The sequence below is a fragment of the Epinephelus lanceolatus genome, chromosome 21 (assembly GCF_041903045.1).
Source record: "Epinephelus lanceolatus isolate andai-2023 chromosome 21, ASM4190304v1, whole genome shotgun sequence".
In the NCBI taxonomy this organism is placed as follows: Eukaryota; Metazoa; Chordata; class Actinopteri; order Perciformes; family Serranidae; genus Epinephelus; species Epinephelus lanceolatus.
In genome coordinates, this window is record NC_135754.1 from 23,831,958 (window position 1) to 23,850,350 (window position 18,393).

The window sequence follows — 18,393 nt, forward strand, 5'->3', positions numbered from 1 at the left end:
TAGTTATTTTGAGAACTTTATGTAAAGCTGGAAACAGCAGACAAATTATTGATTTATTGGAGGAGGACATTAGTTTCACAGTTAGGGTTGGGTATCAGAAAAATTTCATTACAGGTACCAATACCTAGACTTCAATACCAGTTCCTGAGCGATACTTTTAGATTCCAAATTTATTAAAACCATTACAAAAAAAAGAAGATTACATTACAGCACGGTGGTGCAGTGGTTTGCAATGTCGCCTCACAGCAAGAGGGTTCCTGGTTCAAACCCAAGGTGGGGGCGCTTGGGTATTGATATGTAATACCAATTGACAGTATTTTTGGTCAGAGCCATAAAAGTATTGAAGTTCGGTGCACAGCGATGAGTACAGAATAAACCTGTTTGATACAGCTGAAATCAGTATAACTGGTATAATAAGAATATTTTTTGAACCCTAATATACAATGTGTTAAATGTGTGTAAAGTCACATGCAATAATCCAAACTACTTAGCGATAAGATTCGTGACCGATCTTGGAAGTAGTTGTTTGACAATTTTTTTGCATTAGCTAACATTTCCGGTAGCCTGGAAATCCAGACCCAAATCTAGAAAGATTTAGGGTCTGGCTATGACTAATGCAAATGGCCCAACTCGAGGGGCGGCACCAAGCGTCCATTTGAAAATATCACTGCACGCAATTGGATAACACTACGACCAATCAGAACAATACACGGGGTGACATATCCAGAGCGCTACCAGCAGAGCTAACTGGTAGATTAAAATAGTATGCAATTCGTGTACTATTGGTTTCATACTAAGATTTTAGTGTAGTGTTTAGTGTACACAGTGTACTAAATAGAATGTTTGATGGAATTTGAGACATGGTCAATCATGAAATTTGACAGCAGACTTTTGTAAAACTGTAACACAATTTGATCATATCATCAACAATATATATCTACTATAAGAAATGTACACTAAATATCTGAAAGACAGCTAACAGTAAGAAATGCAGTGTACAGGAGTGTGTCTCTATATGCAGTTTGACTCTTTTTAGGGCAGTGAGGCTCATTTATATTCAGTTAAAGTCCAGTATATTGGTCAGTGGGGCACTTTTGAGTGATGCCATCATTGGATTTTGTTGTAGTTGCTGCCCAGTTGTCAATATCTGACATGATGCACTCATAATGTATTCTGAAAGTGTCATCTTCATATTATAGATGACTAACAGAAATGACAGCAGCACCTCTTCAGTATAAATACAAGACACAAAAAAAGCTCATCCTCTCCAAAACAGCAATCAGCAGATCTGAACACAGTCGCCCTGATTGTGATCTGTTTCCTTTAAATGCTCAAAGAACTATCTACATCGCAGCTCTGATTGAATCTTTCCCTGGCAGTGTTTGTCAAACAGCCTGCGGTGGAGACGATCACTTTCTCACTGGCTTCAACACAGAAACACAATTTAACACCCTCGTGAAGCTTTTATATTTCACGCTTTGTTGATTTATGTCTGATCAATTGCCGCACAATCGTAAATATTGCCATTTGTCAGCAGTAAACTAAATTGACCGTATCATTTGTCAATTCATTTGTTTTGCACTTATTTTTCCGCATTGTTTTGCCGCAGGAACTCGTCAGGTAAGTGTTTCTGCCAGGCAAAAAGGAGCAAGTCGTGTGTGTTTGTGTGAGCGTAGCTTACCCTGCTCAACAGCCATGATGCTTACCCTACCACCTCTGGCCCTTAGAACCTTTTAGCTCCTAAACCTGAGTAGAGCGCCTTTTTTATGTCGGGGAACATAAAACCGAAGGGTGACAATGTGCCGAAGCCTTGTGCGGTTTGCATTCAGTGTCTGGAGGAGTGCTTGTGGTTACATCCAGTCACAGTGACAAATTGCCTTTTTTTTTCACCATCGCCTGCTAACAGCCTCTGTATTAACCTCACCATTAGCACTTACTTAGAGTGTTACACCCATTTTTCCTCGGCCCAGGGTCTCCCCGGACCTCTCAGGGCTGATTAAAGGACATTTGGGAGGCATTTAGAGGTGTAAAAGCTCATTGGTTTGAGTGAGCCAGTGTGGCTGGTGGTATCGGGCTGGAGCCTATCTCTCTGATTACTCCCATAACCACGGTATTTGCTCGCCCTGAAGGTGCTCGAGTGTTAGCTTTGACACAGATGCTAGAGGCATCGGCGACCCTTAATGCTAGCTCCTCAGTGTGCTGTATTATGGAAAAGCAGAGTCCACCCCACTGCGAGACGGGCGATAAAGACATTCCACCTGCTCATAGTACATCATGATGAGTTAATAATAAAGTAGCACTGACAGGTGTGGGTTTTTTTATCCCTCTCATGATCAAAGGCAAGCACTCCGGAGAGTTCTGTCGTCTCCAGGCGAGAATATCCATTCTGTGCAGATGCTGAGGAGAGATGGCCTGTTTCAGGAAGAGAATGATACAGTACACGCACCACCTATCCCTTCAGCTCAGAAGTAGCTTTATCTGACAACAGCATATCTTCACACGCTTATTTTCATCTCACTTAGGGAATATGACATTCTAATATTTTACAGCTCGCCCGTAACTGCATGGAAACATCATCGAGCACTCCTATTGATCTTTTTCGAAGCGGTTTCATAGCCCATCTGGTTTCATTATCGCTTGATCCGTCTGCTAGGATTGGGAAAAAAAATCTGACCTCTCTCAGTCACAATTGTGATCTTTGATTAACTCCTCAGAAATAGCTCTTCACGATGCATTCATTCAGTTTAACAGTGGTTTGGTGTTTTTTTACAGACAGATGACATTGGAGAGATTGCAAAGAAGACCCAAAACCTCCCCAAGGAGAATATGAAGAGGCAGCGAGTGGTGGTGTTCACCCAGGGCAAGGACGACACCGTTGCAACTGTTGGTAGGCCATGTTTGTTTTCCGTATTTGTCTGCTTATATTCCCACTTGAATACCACTCGAAGCCATCCCAACTTTGGCCCCTTTTGGACATCTTTACCCTTCACTTAAACCTCATATCTCAAAAACTGCAGAACGTAGCCTTAAATAGACGGTAGATCGCTGACTGAAGAGGGCTGAATGCTATCAGTAATTTCTTTGAAGTTAACCTGAAATATTGACACCAGATGTTAAAAAAAAGAATGCTTGCACTACATTCTGTCATTTCAGAGCATAAAAGAAGTGTGGGGGATGCAGAGAGCAGGCATTGATTTGTGAAGTACTTCTAACTTTGTCTTGGACAGACTCCAGACTGGTCCTCAGCAATTTTTAATGCTTCAACTCTTACATCCTGCCCTTTTTTTTCTTCCTGCAAAACGCTGGCAGAGTGACCTTGAGAGGAGGTTGACAACATTGGTGCTGAAATCAATCCAATTTCCTTTGATTCGGGGGCATATTTGTTAGTGGGACATTAAAAGGCAGTGTCATCATAACTGAGCAGGGGTTGCGGGTTTAAGCGGCGTGGGGAGAGACGATAGTTTCCGATTACTGCTGGGAGCCTTCGCCTTTGTTTGGAGCCACAGGGTGTCTCTCCTCGTTGCCCTTGCAGTTCAGAGTAGCTGTGCACGGGGAGAGATGGCCTCAGGTAAAGACTCCAACATATCACTCATCACTGGGGACTGCAGAGAGGCACAGTTACAGCAGGACTATAGGACACTGTCTTCACATGTGTACAGTGTCCTCAATTTCATACTGCTGGCAGTAGTATTTACCAGCTGAAGCTTTGTACAGCGTGTCACCAATGGCATTATTAAGCAAGCAAAAATTAATTGTGTCTTTTCTGTATTTTCTACTGGGATTTTTCTTTTATTGTCAGTAGAGTGAGCTGCCATTTTGGCCAGGACGCTCAAGAGACTATCTTGGTATAATAAAGTGGCTGCGATCAATATTTTTATATTAACAATGGATAAAATAACTGTGTGTAATCTGAAAAGGGAACCCACAGAGTTATTATCCGTCTCTGCAGTTCTCCTCAGCTCTACAAATGATTTTTAATCTTTTAACTCACTGTTTTACAACCCGCAACTTTACAGTTTTGGTTTGCTCTCTTCAGTGTTGTTTACAGCTGCAGCAGGCCACTTTAGCAACACATTAGCAATTGGCTGGTGAAGACTGTAACATGGCCACTAAAGAGCAAGATATTTCCCTCAGGTGTTGGTGGAGAACAAAAACAGAGCTGAAAGGAGAGATTATTGGACTATGATGCATTAGGTTGACATTAATCAACCCAGTCAGCAGGAAAAATGTTGGCATTGTACGTTTCTGCAAACCTCAGATGCGTTGTATTTGGACATTATTATGTAGCGGATACGTAGTGACTTTACATTTTAACGTTGTTAACTTGTGGTTAGGTTTAGGTGCAAAAACCACTTGGTTAAGGTTAGGAAAAGGTCATGTGTTATACTCAGTTTACTCAGTTTTGGGGGCACTATTACCAATGGAAAGCAGCAGTCTTGGTAAAAAAAAAAAAAAACGCTTGCTTTCTGTGTCACTATCTCAGCAGGAAATGCAGTGATGTCTCTGTAAAAAAACAACCACTTCTAGTTGAACTATCCCCACCAGAAAAACAGTTACAGTTCACTAAAAAACACCCAGGTTTGGGGCTAAAATACTGCAGAAAACAGCAACAGGTCGCTGAAGAACACCCACATTTGGTGCCTAAAAAGCCGCTGGTAACATAGCGACAGGTCCTTAAAAAATACTTAAGTTTTGGGGGCTGAAATCTGCAGGAAACAGTGATAGGACACAATAAAAAATAAAAAAAAACACCCACATATGGTGCTGAAAAAGACGCTGTTAAAAAAGCTACGAGTCCTTAAAAAGAAATACGCTTGGTGCCTAAAAAGCCGATGGAAACTCAGCAATGATTTGATTTTTGTTGGTCTTGAGCAGCAGTCTACAGCTTGGCAAACATACACCACATCAATTTAGAAATGTTGATATGCATACAGAATATGCAAATATAACGTATTTGTGATTTGCAGAAACATACAATGGCAACATTTGCTTCTGGTGACGAGGCTGCATTTATCAATAAATTATAACACTGAGTTATTGCCCAATCCTAATTAATAGCGTATATTTTAATTACGCTAATCTAATTTTCATTTTCAAAGTGGAATTCCGGGAAGTACATTTCCTTTCATGAGAATTTGAAAAGAGATTTTTAAGCAGAAGCCTGACAGTTTAAAAGAATAAGAATCAATCCATTGTCCTGGAGGTAATGGATAATTCCTGCCTGCTGCTCTCATTGCTCCTGCATGAAGACAGAGCTGTGCGCCGCTGTGAACTTTATATAAAATACATGATGAATGTAGGGGGGATGAAAGACAATGTGTTTCAGATGTCATCTACAAAGGCAAACATGATAAATGTCATTGACTGTGCTATCATTGCACTGGAGCAGTTACAGTAGTAGGTGCAGCAGAATCAGTGTGTGCACGCGCAGGTGTATGTGTGTGTGTGTGTGTGTGTGTGTGTGTGTGTGTGTGTGTACAGTATGTGTGAACATCGCTATTCATGCCAGCCAAATAAATGTCAATGTAAAAAGAGAATTAAAGATTTTCATTTCCCAGCGGCGGCGCTCTAATAAACTTGATCTCTCATTTTGTTTGCAATTTGTCCTCCTGTCAGGATTTGATCATTTGCCAGCCTCTGCATGTCATGTTAAACCATTTTATAGTGATTAAGGATGGGAGAATGCCTTCCCCCGTGGTATAATTCTCCAAAAAGAGATGTCAATTTGTTATTGTTCTTTTTTTCCTGCCGTTCATTTGGAGCCTTTCATCACACCATTGCTTCAAACGTGCCTTTTAAGAGGTGGGAGCAAGGGAAATGGCCCTTTATTTAGCTGCCACTGACACTGCCGAACTACACTGGGCTTTTGCTTATACACCCATTAAAGCAGTAATTAAGATCATTGTGCCCTGAACCTTAACAGTGAGGAGATCTAATAAACGATCATTCAGCGGGGGCTGCTGCTCTAATCGCTGATAAGGACTTGATAAAGCCTGACTCCGCTCCTCGGCGAGTTTTAGGGCTCTCAAGGGGGCCGAGCAGGCAGATTTCAACTTCGGAAAAAAGGCCCGATCTATACATGTTAATCACATGAGGCAGCCTGAGGAGTGAATACTGGCTGCAAAGCAAAATGTTCTTTTTATTTTAAAGCCAGTTTGTTTGTCATTCTCCCCAAAGTTACAGTAGATGAAACGTCGCAGAATTATCTACTTGAAGAAATCTTAGTAGTCTGTTTTAAAAAGCGGGATGTTTATGTTCTGTACTTCATGAAGGACAAAATCAATTAACATCCTGCGCAATAAGAAAGACCTCCTCTCTTTTCCCTTGGCATCTCACGCTGAAGTGTTTTCTTTCATGTCTCCCTGAAAGGATATTGGTTGGCGATGATCTTTTGCCTGTGGTTACGGTAATTACAGGCATATGTAGTTTTTTTCTTTCTAACTCAATTGTGAACAAAGATGCTGGTTATGATAGGGAAACAGATTGAATGTCAACTTGCTTCTAACCTGTCGCGTTTTGCCAAGAAAGTGGTAACGTTTGTTTTCCTCTCCGAGGCTCCGAGTTTGGCTGAAACGCAAGAGGAAGCGTTCCAGAAGAAGACGACGTATTCTCGGGGAAGTTTCTCACATAAAGATGTACTTAAACTCTGAGTACTTCAGCTCATGGCTCTCAGCTTAATAGTCGTGTGTAATTCCCAGTCATTTAGCAGGATTTAAAATGACATATTAATTGTTTTGTAGATGATAAAGTGTGACAGGATCAAAGTTAATTTTAATGATGTGCCGACTATTTGATCTACCTGCTTTCTGTCAAAGCAACAATAGTGAGCTCTGGAACACAACCAAGTGGAGCATGTAATAATTTGAGAGTCAGAACAACCCTCCATATGCTCATTTTCCAATAAAGCTGAGGTCGTCTTATTTGCATGTACAGTCGCCTTTTTTTTAACAGGAGAGCATTTTCTCAGTCACTGTTGTGCTGTGAATTGGCATTGTTAAAAAGAATAGCCAATAATAAAGGACTTAATTGATACTCATTTCAAAGAGACGCCTGTTGAAAGAATTTCTTAAGTTTAATCACCACCATTCAAGAGTTGTAATGAGGGAATTATGAAGAGCGAATTAACAAAAGCACACAATTATAGCTTACTCAAAGGAAGTATTTGAATTCCTTCTAGGCTTTTCTCACAGTTTTTTTTTTCTCGCTGTTGCAGGTTACCTGTCAAAGCACAGCCATACTACACTCCCACATATCCAGCACCAATCTGCTGCTTCACTCATTTTGTCAAACCAAACTCTAGGAACAAGAATATGTTAGTGTGAAGAAGTACAGCAGAGTTGTATTGATTGAAAATAAATGTTGCCGATCTCATTACAGTGAAATGTGAAATGAGTTTCTGCAAAGTGATGTTTTTAGACCCTCTACAAGCCAGGAACAACAGAGTCTGAGTATTTTGGCAGGAATGTTTTTTTTTATTGCCATTTCCATGACAGATTTTTGCCAATGAGATCTTTGTTACAGGCAGCTGGGGATTTGTTGGACTGTAACCCGAGTTAACATGTCAGTCAAATTTAATAATTTGCATCAATGAGGTTATGTGAACTTTCCTCACAGCAGAGCACAAACTTTAACTTTGGCCGCGATGATAGAAGGAGGAGAAATATTGGACGTCTATCGTGCCATGCTTTTAGAAACCGTGTTTAAAAAGTTCTGTAAAGGCCATCAATAACAGAGAAATGTTGAAAAGTATGTCTCTTATGCCTAGTTCACACTACATGACTTTAGCCCTGATTTTCCACTCGCCGACAGTTTCTGGAGCGCCCTGACAAAAGCCCCAGATCAGAGGCGAATCGGCGTTGGCTATGCGCTTGCAAAGCAGCACTCAGGCACAATGTGTGAACTGTTCAAAGACATGAGCTAAAAGGTCTCACCCATTAATGCAGACTCTCCCCAGATATCTAGCATGCTAAATATGTAGACCTGTAGGGGACTATGTCAGCAAACTACCGCCAATGAGAGTACAAGACACAAGTTTAGGACAGACAATTGGTGCCATGACATTTTCCAAGGTGTGTGTTCCAATGTGTATTTAAAAGGGAGACAGAAAGTCGCAGAGACAAGGAAAGAGAATGTGAAAGGTGGATTATTGCAGGCAATTGTTCCGTAAGGTATTAGTAGGGGTGGGTATCAGTACCTCTCAGGTATTGACTGAAATAACCCAGTACCAAGTAATGCTTCCAGTCAAACAATACCTGCATTCGATCCTTTTTGTGTTGGGGGTCTGATCCCAGACAGTCCCGCTCTTGTTAGCGAACGGTCAGTTCAACGTCTGCCCAGTTAGCAAGAACTAACGCAGCAGCTAACATCGTTAGATAAGGCATTAAACAATCCAAACAAACTTGCTGTTGCTCCCGTCTCTGGAGCTGCTCTCCTCTGTGAATGGTCAGTTCACTGTCTGCCCAGTTAGCATAAGCTAACGTAGCAGCGGGTAACGTTTAACACCGAGCTGTCAAACCGTCCCAACCAACTCACACTGACACAGAAACAGTTTGACTTTGTTGTTAAACTCATTGTGTCATTGAGTGTGTGCACGGCTAGGCCGAGTCTCGCAGCTTTCTCTGTCGCAGAGCTCACATTCCTGCAGCAGCTACAACCCATACAGTCTGGTGTAGTGGAATCGAGCAGTGTGTTTGACGGAGTTGGCAGTTCAGCGTGTCAAGGTGCCACCAAAACGTTCACCAACTTATTAACATCATGGGTATCGAAAGAAGTACTCTGTTGGTATCGGTATCATTTTAAGGGAACTGGTAGTGGTGCTGGTATTGATATTTTTAAACAATACCCAACCCTAGATATCAGCCTAATAAAATACTTGGAATACTGCCTTTTCACATTTTTACTTTGTTATTTACTAGTAAGCACCTGTCCGTGCCCAGATTGTGGTTTGACCCACACATCCCATATTTATACGGGACTAGTGTGTAAACCACAATGACTTCAAGACTCCTGATTACAAGACGTTAAGTTGCGTAGCCTGAACACTACAGCGGCCTGATTACTTTGAAAGTCGTCTGGTGTGAACTTCCAAAACTAATTAGTACTTTGAGCTACAGTAAATGCTGTTGCGGGCTGATTTTAAAGCTAGAGTAAAGATGGATGGAATAACGGGATAAATAACGCTCCAAAGGTAGGTAAAATTTTGGCAAGGGCAAAACTGGTATGGCCATTTTCGCAGGGGTCCCTTGACATCTAACTTCAAGATATCTGAATGTCTCCCCTTTACAGTCATGTCCACTTTATGCTAGTCCTATGCAGTTTTTCTAATGTAGTACAAGTGGGTTTTTTTTGCCTATTGTATTGGAATATGCAGTATGCAGAAATATTCCAACACAATAGGCGAAAATAAAACATTTTTACAATATGTATGCAGCTTAACAGTCTTAGAATTGCATATATTGTGTATGATTGGAAAGCTAAGGCGCTTTTGGATTCAATGAGCCCATTTTCCTTATGTGTAATGATGTTAGCCTCCATACTAACCATGTCATTGTAGTGAAATCATTTTTTAGAAATGAAAATAACTGCATAAAATGACCTGTTGTGACCTCTGCGGTAATCACAGCCTTATGAAACTGTACAAACACATATTAGAGACCTTGGGCATTAGGAAGATATATGTTTTTCATAGGTGTATTGACAATAGGGCAGTTTCTCAGCAGTCTCCTGAACAGAAGTGCTCACCATCCAATCACCGAAAAATGCAGTTCTTACAGAAATCTCCAAATGTCAAACGTCTTTTCAATTGTGTTCCTCAAGGTCTTCAATGTGGTATTTTGAATTGAATTGTAAACATTTTTATAAGTTCGTTAAGTTTAGCACCAAATCTATGTAACAAATGTTATCAACCCAAAACGTGCTGCAGCAACTCATGAGACATAATTGAGCATGGACATGGCCATCATATACTTCCATACTGCATCTCAAATTAATCTTCAGGTGCCCAGCTTTCAGATGATGTATTCTACTTCTGTGTGAAATATACTGTTAATCTGTGATCTGCTGCTAAAGATCCTCTGTCCTGCCCAAAAAAAGACAAAAATGGGTCTATGGTAGGGAAGAGCGGAGTGTAAGAGGTTAAAAGAAACCACATCCCGAACTGTTGGTTGCGACAACATAGCAGTAGGTCTAACAGATTTAGATTTGTTCAGTGAATTTTGACACCTCTGGATGTAGTGTTATCACAAAGATGTGCTTCATGCGAGAGGTTACCTGGATGCATACTGTCTTTCTAATAAGACCCGACTCCTCCTGCACCACCCACGCTGCAGAGGGTAACCGTCTCTTTTAACCACTGTAAACATATTTACACAGCTATTTGTATCTGATTGCTGGGGTCTAATGAACAGCAGATTGTGTGCCGAACAAGTGCAGCAGCTTCAAGTTTTAAAAGATCCGGTTTTATAGCCGCAAAGTGCGCCGCACAAGCACAACCACATCTAACGTTTCTTAACTGTGGAATAAGTGACATAACTGTGATTTATTATTAGCACATTTTCCATTGCGGTTAATCGTTTCAAGAGGGAGGAGGATTCTCAAGCTTCATCTGTGGCATTAATTAAGCAAAGTCGTTATGCTACTAATTAGCAGATCCTAAAAGGATTCTTGTCTTATTGTAATTTATTATCAAAGTGACAATCTCCTGCTTTCCCCTTTAAAGAGAAAATGTGTCATTATGAAAACACAATCTGAGTCTTTATCTGATGCGTCTTCAGTACCTGACCTGGAATACAGTCCCATTCTGCTCTCCAAGATGTCGTTTTCAGCCGCAACTTGATACCGTTTCTCTCACAGTTGGTGTATTACAGTAATTTTCTTGACATCAGGTGTTGAGCATATGCGCGGCTGCAGGTTGTGTATCTTTTGCCCTGTAGGACAAGAGCAGAAATGTATTCAAAAACTGATAAGGCGGGGGGCATCTTATCTGCTGCACAGATATTCTGTGAGCCATTGTTAGATTAGCAGGGAGCCTCATTAAACAACTTTCTGTAGTTTTTTTTCCTCGTGTTCTCCTTAAACTTCCAACCTTTTTCTCTCAATAAGAGGTCTGTCAGCCTCCTTGTGTTCCTTTTATCCACATGTCAGTCTTTTGTCTCCTGCACCTTTTTGAAGGTTCATGTCGGCACCAGAGCCCTCGGATTGTTTGAAGATTGTGTGTGTGGTTTAGATTGTTCTGACATAAGTTGCTGATTTAATGTCACTCTACACCTCGAGACTTTGTCATCTGGTAGATTTTTTGTTTCTTTTTTTCCCCCCTCTCCTTTAAACTGAAAGTCCCTTTGAAGTGCATATGCTACTGATAATTGAAGCAATATAATCCACTAAAGATAATAAAGAGGCCCTCATTTAATGGATTCCATTTTGAACTGAAAGGACTTACAGCAACTGTTCTTGCATTGTTTTTAATTTATAAGAGCGTGCACCTAAAGCTTTGGAGATGTTGAATTGGATCATCTGTTGCTTTTGGAGCATTTATTCAAGCCACTGCAGGACGTTGTATTATTTATTATACAGAAGTGTCCCTTAATTTAACGTTTAAAAATTCTGTTTTTTTCTTTGTTTTGTTTTGTTGCTTTTTTCCCCATTTCTATTTTGCTTATGCATTTGTTTATCTTTTTATTTCTTACTCTGTAAAGCAGCCTAGGGCACCTTGAAAGGTGCTATATAAGTCCTACTAATATTATTATCATCATTATGTTTGTCATTATTATCGTCATCATCATTATTATTATTATTATTATTATTATTATTATTATTGTTATTGTTATTATAATTATTATTATAGTAATTTGTACTGAAAAAATAGTTAAATGTCAATTTGTCTACAGACAGAAAAGAACAATTTTCATATTAAATTGTTTACTTTATGTAATTTATAAAGCAAACATCCACTAAAAACAGCTTCTCAGATGCTAGGATTTGCTGCTGCTGCTTCTTTATTATGGATATTTGTATATTAATAGCCTATATTTGTATTTTCAGCTGTTAGTTGAACAAAATAAACAGCCATGGGCTCTGGGAACTTGTTATCACTATTTTTGACATTTGGTAGACCGAAAGATTTATCCAGAAAGATAAGATAAGAGTCTATGGCCATGGTAGCGACTCTGTGTGGCGGCTTTGAGCTAAATGCTAAAATCAGCATGCTAACATTCTCAGAGTGACGATGCTAACATGCTGATGTTAAGTTCAGTTCACTTGTAAGGGACGAGTACAGAGAAACATTGGCAGTTGCAGAAGCAGTGTCCGATGTGTTGAACACGTTTGTGTAGCTGAAGCTAATTTCCAAAACCAGTCATTAATGTTTACTATGTTCACCACCTTGGTTTAGCATATTAGCATCTTAGCATGATAACATCTGCTAATCATCACTAAAAGTACAGCCAAGGCTGATGGCAACGTCCTTTGTTTGTCAGGTATTTGGTTGTAAACCAGTATTGGACAAGTAAAATGTTTTAATCAGTGATGAAGTTAAGGGATCAACAACGTTATTACAATTCATCCTGAGGGGGTAACTGTGGTCTGTCCCAAAAATAACCACAACCCATCCAAAAGTTGTTGAGACATTTCACTCAAAACTACAAACATCAACCTCATGGTGGTGCGAGAGGATAAGTTAGGGTCAGTTAGCGTGGCTAAAAACGATAATCATTAGTAGCCTTATGAGAAAGTAAATGAGAGTTTTGCACCACTGTATCATTTCAGATTCATACATTGGATTTTTTTTTTTATTTTTAGACTTAATGTGTTTTGAATCAAAGCTTGTGTGGTTCATAGTTCCCTCACTTTAAATACTGCAAGTAGATATTCCGCTTTGGTGACCATAATGATGCTAAGTGAAGTTTCCTGTCTTACCGAAGCTAAATGTTTAATGTTGACTTCCTTTAAGACTATCTTTTACTTCTTTAACTGTTAATTGTGTTATTTTGTTGTATTATAAATTGTAAACTGTATTATTTGTACGCACAGCTTAATAAGACCCCTATTTATGTTGTTGTTAGGCAGCGACCTCTCTGTGACAGAGTATAAAGAGCAGCAAAGTCTGAATATGAGGAGGCCGTGATGTGAATTGGTTGAACAAACACAGGACTTTCACCCATGAGACAGCTGTTCAGGTCCTGTGTAAAAACAAAAGTCAGTGTTGAGTTATTTTAAGGGAATACCTCACCCCTAAATGACAATTTGTATAGAAATTACTCACGTGTTAAGTTGAAATCATGAAGAAAATTTTGATTTTCTCGCATGCCTCCAGTGAACAAAGAATCCAGAAATGGGGGGAAAGTCTTGATGATTTTAAGCCATAGGTTACAACAGCAAAAATATATCAAAACATTGATTACAAAGTCTTATGCTCAGTACCATCCAAATAGAAAGGCCCTTTTTGATGAGGGGCTGAACTGAAGGTGAAAGTTATGTCTTCAAAGCCAGACTCCATGAAGAAAAACAGTTAGTTTACTTCACTGAACATGGGAGCTGATTAACCTTGGTCGTAGTTGAGCTAAACATCAAAATCACACAATAACACAAACAAACTAACGTTTTGGCTTAGTTTTGGTGCAACTGCGACTATTTTACAATATTAACCGTGTGTTTAAAACTGTGATCACGGGCAGCTATAGGAAGGAAGGAAAAGAGGAAAGAGGAAAAGAAAAACTGGTGCTCAACTTAAATTAATGACTGTCTTGTTTCCTGACCACAGGTGAGAAGGCGGTCATGTTCCCAGTTGTGGACATCGATCAAAACGATATTGTGGACACTAACGGAGCTGGAGACGCCTTTGTGGGAGGTACAGCACGAAAATCACCCTCTACACAGCTTGATTTCTGTGTACAATCCCAATTAACCTTTGATACCGGCCAACTATGTAATGTAGTAATGCCTCCAGATTATATGAGCGTGACATTTAGCCTGCTGTTTTCACTCGGTATGAGCTGATCATAGCACCACATAAAACAGTCATCATTTGGGTCCTGTTGAGGATGAACCAGCATTGTCCCTTTCTTCCAGAAACCATTAGTACCTGACTCATATTAATGCTGCTCCCCAAACAATTTAGAGGTGATGGAGGGTTAAAGGTTGACTTCTGCTCTTCTGTCTTCCCAGGATTCCTCTATGCGTTGATCCAAGAGCATCCGTTGGAGGAGTGTATCCGGGCTGGACACTACGCCGCCAACGTCATCATCCAACGGGTCGGATGCACCTTCCCAGAGAAGCCCGACTTTCACTGATGCATCCAAGCACTGCACACTCGTCTTTTCCACAAGATACTTGTATATGTATGCTTTGGGATTTTGTGTACATTTTTTCTATTTACAATGACTGACTGCATGGGACTAAGTGCTGCAGCTTGAATATTTCATCAAGCTCGAATAAGCAGCTCAAATGTTTTAATACAATTCACATAATGTGCTAGTATCAAATATTGGAATAAACTGGTTGTTTAAAGGGGCATTCCACTGAAAATCTATCTTTTGAGTATCAAAAACTCAACGCCTGTAGGCCTGAAAATGTATCAGCACCACGTCTCCACCATTGATCTATATGTTCTGCATGTTTCAAACACTCAAGATCTCCACAACAGAGCTCCTCATAGCTCTGATTCTTGGCTGCACGTGCTGTATTTATTGATTTGTTTGCAAAGCGACGATTGTTGCAATGATACTGAAAAAATGGATCAATGGTGGAAAAGTGCATTATCCTGCAGGATAGAATTGAAAAGTTTCTGTGGACATGTGGCTCTGAAAAGTTTGTTTGCTCCTGTACGTCAGCTGTATTTGGCTTTGAGTCACAGAAGTTGTGATCAATTTTTAATGGTGACCCAAAGGGGTTTGCCAAAAAATATTGACAGAAACTTCTCAAACCATTCCTGTTGCATAATCCGCCGATTCTCATGCTGAATATTTTCCAAACAAATTTGCCAATAAATTGCTAATTACGCTGAGCTGGAGATTCTGAGCTATGAGCAGGCAACAGTGTGCCACAGAGGTACTGATTGTAGTAGTGTAACCCATGAGTGCCATCCTTCATGAAGCTACAAACTTCTTAAAGACTTCTTTCAAGCCTGCAGAGGGTGAATGTTGTGATACTACATACTGTTAAATATAGTGCATTTTCAGTTGAGTATTCCTTTAAAGGGACAGTTCACACCAAAATCATCATAAATATGTTTCCTCTTACCTGTGGTGCTGTTTATCAATCTAGATTGTTCTGGTGTGAGTTGCCAATTGTTGGAGATACAGGCTCTGGAGATGTCTGCGTTCTCTCAAGTGTATTGAAACTAGATGGCGCTCGGCTTGTGGTGCTGAAAGAGCCAATTAATATAATGTCTCTTTCCAGATATCAAGACCCGGTTACTCAAGATAATCCACAGACCTTGTTGTGAGCAGTTTCATGTCAGAACTATTTTCTTTCTATCAGCTTGCTTCTGTGTATCACCACACAGAAGCAAGCTTGCATCTAAATGAAATGTAAACATTAATGTCGTCCGTCTCAGATGAGCTGTAACGTTAGCTAGCTCAGTGGTGCTAGGTGAGCTAGCAGTAGATGCATGCTTCCTTCAGCCCAATCTCACTCCCAACTCGTCAAAGACGAGTCAGATACCAACACACTGAGGCACCCTTTAGTGGAGATATGAGACACATCGGGCAGCTGCATTTTTTGACCCTTAGAGCAGCTGCCTTAGTATAAAGAGTAAAGTCTGCAGAGGGGCAGTAGAAGGGTTGGTGAATGGGCCAAACCAACTCTGGACTTTCACCCGGGAGTCCGCTGTGTCCTGTGTGGAACCAAAAGTCACCTGAGTTATTTTAAGAATCGTGTAGTGTGTTAATATGTAAAGCGTACTATGCCAGTGATGTGTGTCACATGACGATACATTAGTAAGTTATTAGTAAGTACATTAGTAACAAAGCCAAACTGTGACTTTTATTTCTAAACCTAATCACGTGCTTTTGTTGCCCAAACCTACGTTTTTTACCTGCGTTCTAAGTCTATTCAGAAAAGAGACTCTGTGCATTTAACAAGCAGAAACTGTACATTTCCTGTGAAAATGGAAGTTTATTTTAAGACAACACGCTGCATGTAACAAGCGTAAATTGACACGTTGTCCATGAGCTGCCAAATGTGACATTGGAGGGATACCTAGAGTGTCATAGTGTGACGTGTAGGGCCACTGATCAAGCGCAGATATTTGACGAGTGAGAATGCGTTGCTTCCTTCGGCACAGTAATACCATTGGCGGATGTAGTTCTGTACAAAGAAAACAGTTGAATATGAAACTGCTCACAACAACGTCTGTGGATTATCTTGAGTAACCAAGTCATGATTTCTGGAATGAGACATTGCTGTCGAGTTTTTAAAATGGATTTTTTGGGCGCTTTGAGCACCACAAGCCGAGTGCCATCTAGTTCCAACACTCAACAGCTCACACCAAACCAGTCTAGACTGAACAGCGCTACAAGTAAGAGGAAAAATATGTATTTTTGATTTTGGCATGAACTGCTCCTTTAAGAATTTATGGCTGGGGCTTTATTCTTTGGGATTACATTTCCAAAAGTGATGGTATATAATGAGACAAAACTGCTAAGATTTTTTTGTTGTAATATTGCAAATAAAATATATCACGCTCATCCTACTGAGATACCCCTATACTAAAACAAAGTACGTTTCGACTTATAAGATTTGTTGAAATTTCTTTAAATATACCCAAAACCCAAAATGCAACAACAGGGTTTGTGTATCTCCCCATCATTTAATCAGCCAGAGGCTCCCTCATGCTAATCACTTTTGGACAGCTCAACACCCTCCATTATGGAGGGGACTGAGGAGGAGGAGGAGGGGGGGACCAGGACCAGCCTGGTGTCCTGGCTCCGCTCAGTCACCCCCACTCATGCTTGTTGGGTCCTAACTGGACTCTCGGGGTCTGGAGCTGCACTGCAGGGCTACAGGAGATCATTTTTCTCAGTTAAGGGATTAGTGGTTGCTCTTCGTGGCGATCATTAGAGGGACCTGAAAATTAGGCTGATCCTTCGTACCCAGCTGTGCTGTCGCTGGGGGTTGGAGACGAGGATCAGAGGGAGGCCCCTCCCCTCCCCTCCCACTGACTGTGGGCCAGCAGAAGTGTTGGGCAGTGTCTCAAGTGTTTTGTGGAAAACAATTCAACACTCATCTGTTCTACAAAAAAGTGTGATTGAGAATAACATTTTTTGTTCCCCTAGAACAACCTGTTACATCATATTTTCTTTTATTTTCTCTGAGCATGACAGGAGGAATCCAGTTTCTACACTCCCTGCACAAGAGCTCCTTTTCCTCTAATGAGGCATAGTTTATGCATTTATGCTAATCAGGGGCATCTAGGTGAAAACATTCACCAGCCAAAATGTTATTAACAACTTTGAGACACTTTTTTTTCATCAGCATTTTTTAAGGTTTCACACAGATGCGCTTTGAAAAGGACCACATTTCTGATTGGGCAAGATCACACTCCATGGCAGCTGGTTCATTTGCTTCTCAAGATGACAGATGGCAAAACACAAACACAAAAAGAGGGAGCCATGATCAAGTAATGAGAATGCCTGCCACAATAAGGAAACTACTAAACATACTTTTCTCACTTTTCCTGGTAAACTTTTGCTTTGCTCAATGAATGCAAGGGGTTGAAAATCAAACGTTAAATGTGTGCATTTAATTTACATTTTACTATACTATGCTTAGTGTTTTGTAATCTACTGAGCCCGAGGCCTTTTGAAAATCTTTAACGCCAGTTTTATTGTATAGCAGCAATATACACAATCTCTTTTCATTCACAGTTTTGAGTTAAATACGCTGTTAACGACTTTGAAGTGAGGGAAAACTTGACTTTGTGATATCCGCTTACAAAAGTGAGTTCACAGCCAGAATATATTTTTCTGAATGCAGGCAAAGGAGTAACTGGGGCCCTGGCCAGTGTTTTGCCCCGCAGATGGGCAGCAGTGTTTGTGAACACCAGTGTGGCAGTTGGCAGGGATTGAGGAGGGGGATGGGCAGATTGCAATGGCACATGCTCCAATTCAAATTATCCCTGGACCCATGCAGCAGTGGAGGACCTGCTGGGGCCCAGGGTGGCATTCATTATAACCAGACACAGGCAGGTTTGGTCAGTGCCTCCATCGTGACACCAGTCCTGAACGCAAGGAAAACCAAACCCCTTTTTATTCCCATTGCACCTGGTTTAACAGGATTTTACAGCGGGCGCCTCAATGAATTTTATTTGTGCTTGTTTACAACAAATTATCAGTGAATAGACTGAAATAAATGTCAAGGACTGAATGGCAGCAAGACTCTGAGTGATATAAGCACTAT

General features: G+C 40.5%; 1 protein-coding gene across 2 annotated transcripts in view; it reads left to right on the plus strand.

Annotated features, from left to right (window-relative positions):
• The window catches only part of adkb (adenosine kinase b), a 142,355-nt gene extending 125,645 nt beyond the window's left edge, over positions 1–16,710 (plus strand). For both annotated transcript variants that reach the window (XM_078163212.1, XM_078163213.1), the window contains exons 9-11: positions 2,773–2,887; positions 13,757–13,843; positions 14,161–16,710. In XM_078163212.1, the coding sequence (XP_078019338.1) occupies positions 2,773–2,887; positions 13,757–13,843; positions 14,161–14,285 (327 nt within the window). In that variant the 3' untranslated portion in view covers positions 14,286–16,710. The remainder of the gene's footprint in view (positions 1–2,772; positions 2,888–13,756; positions 13,844–14,160) is intronic.
• Positions 16,711–18,393: the final 1,683 nt, after the last annotated feature.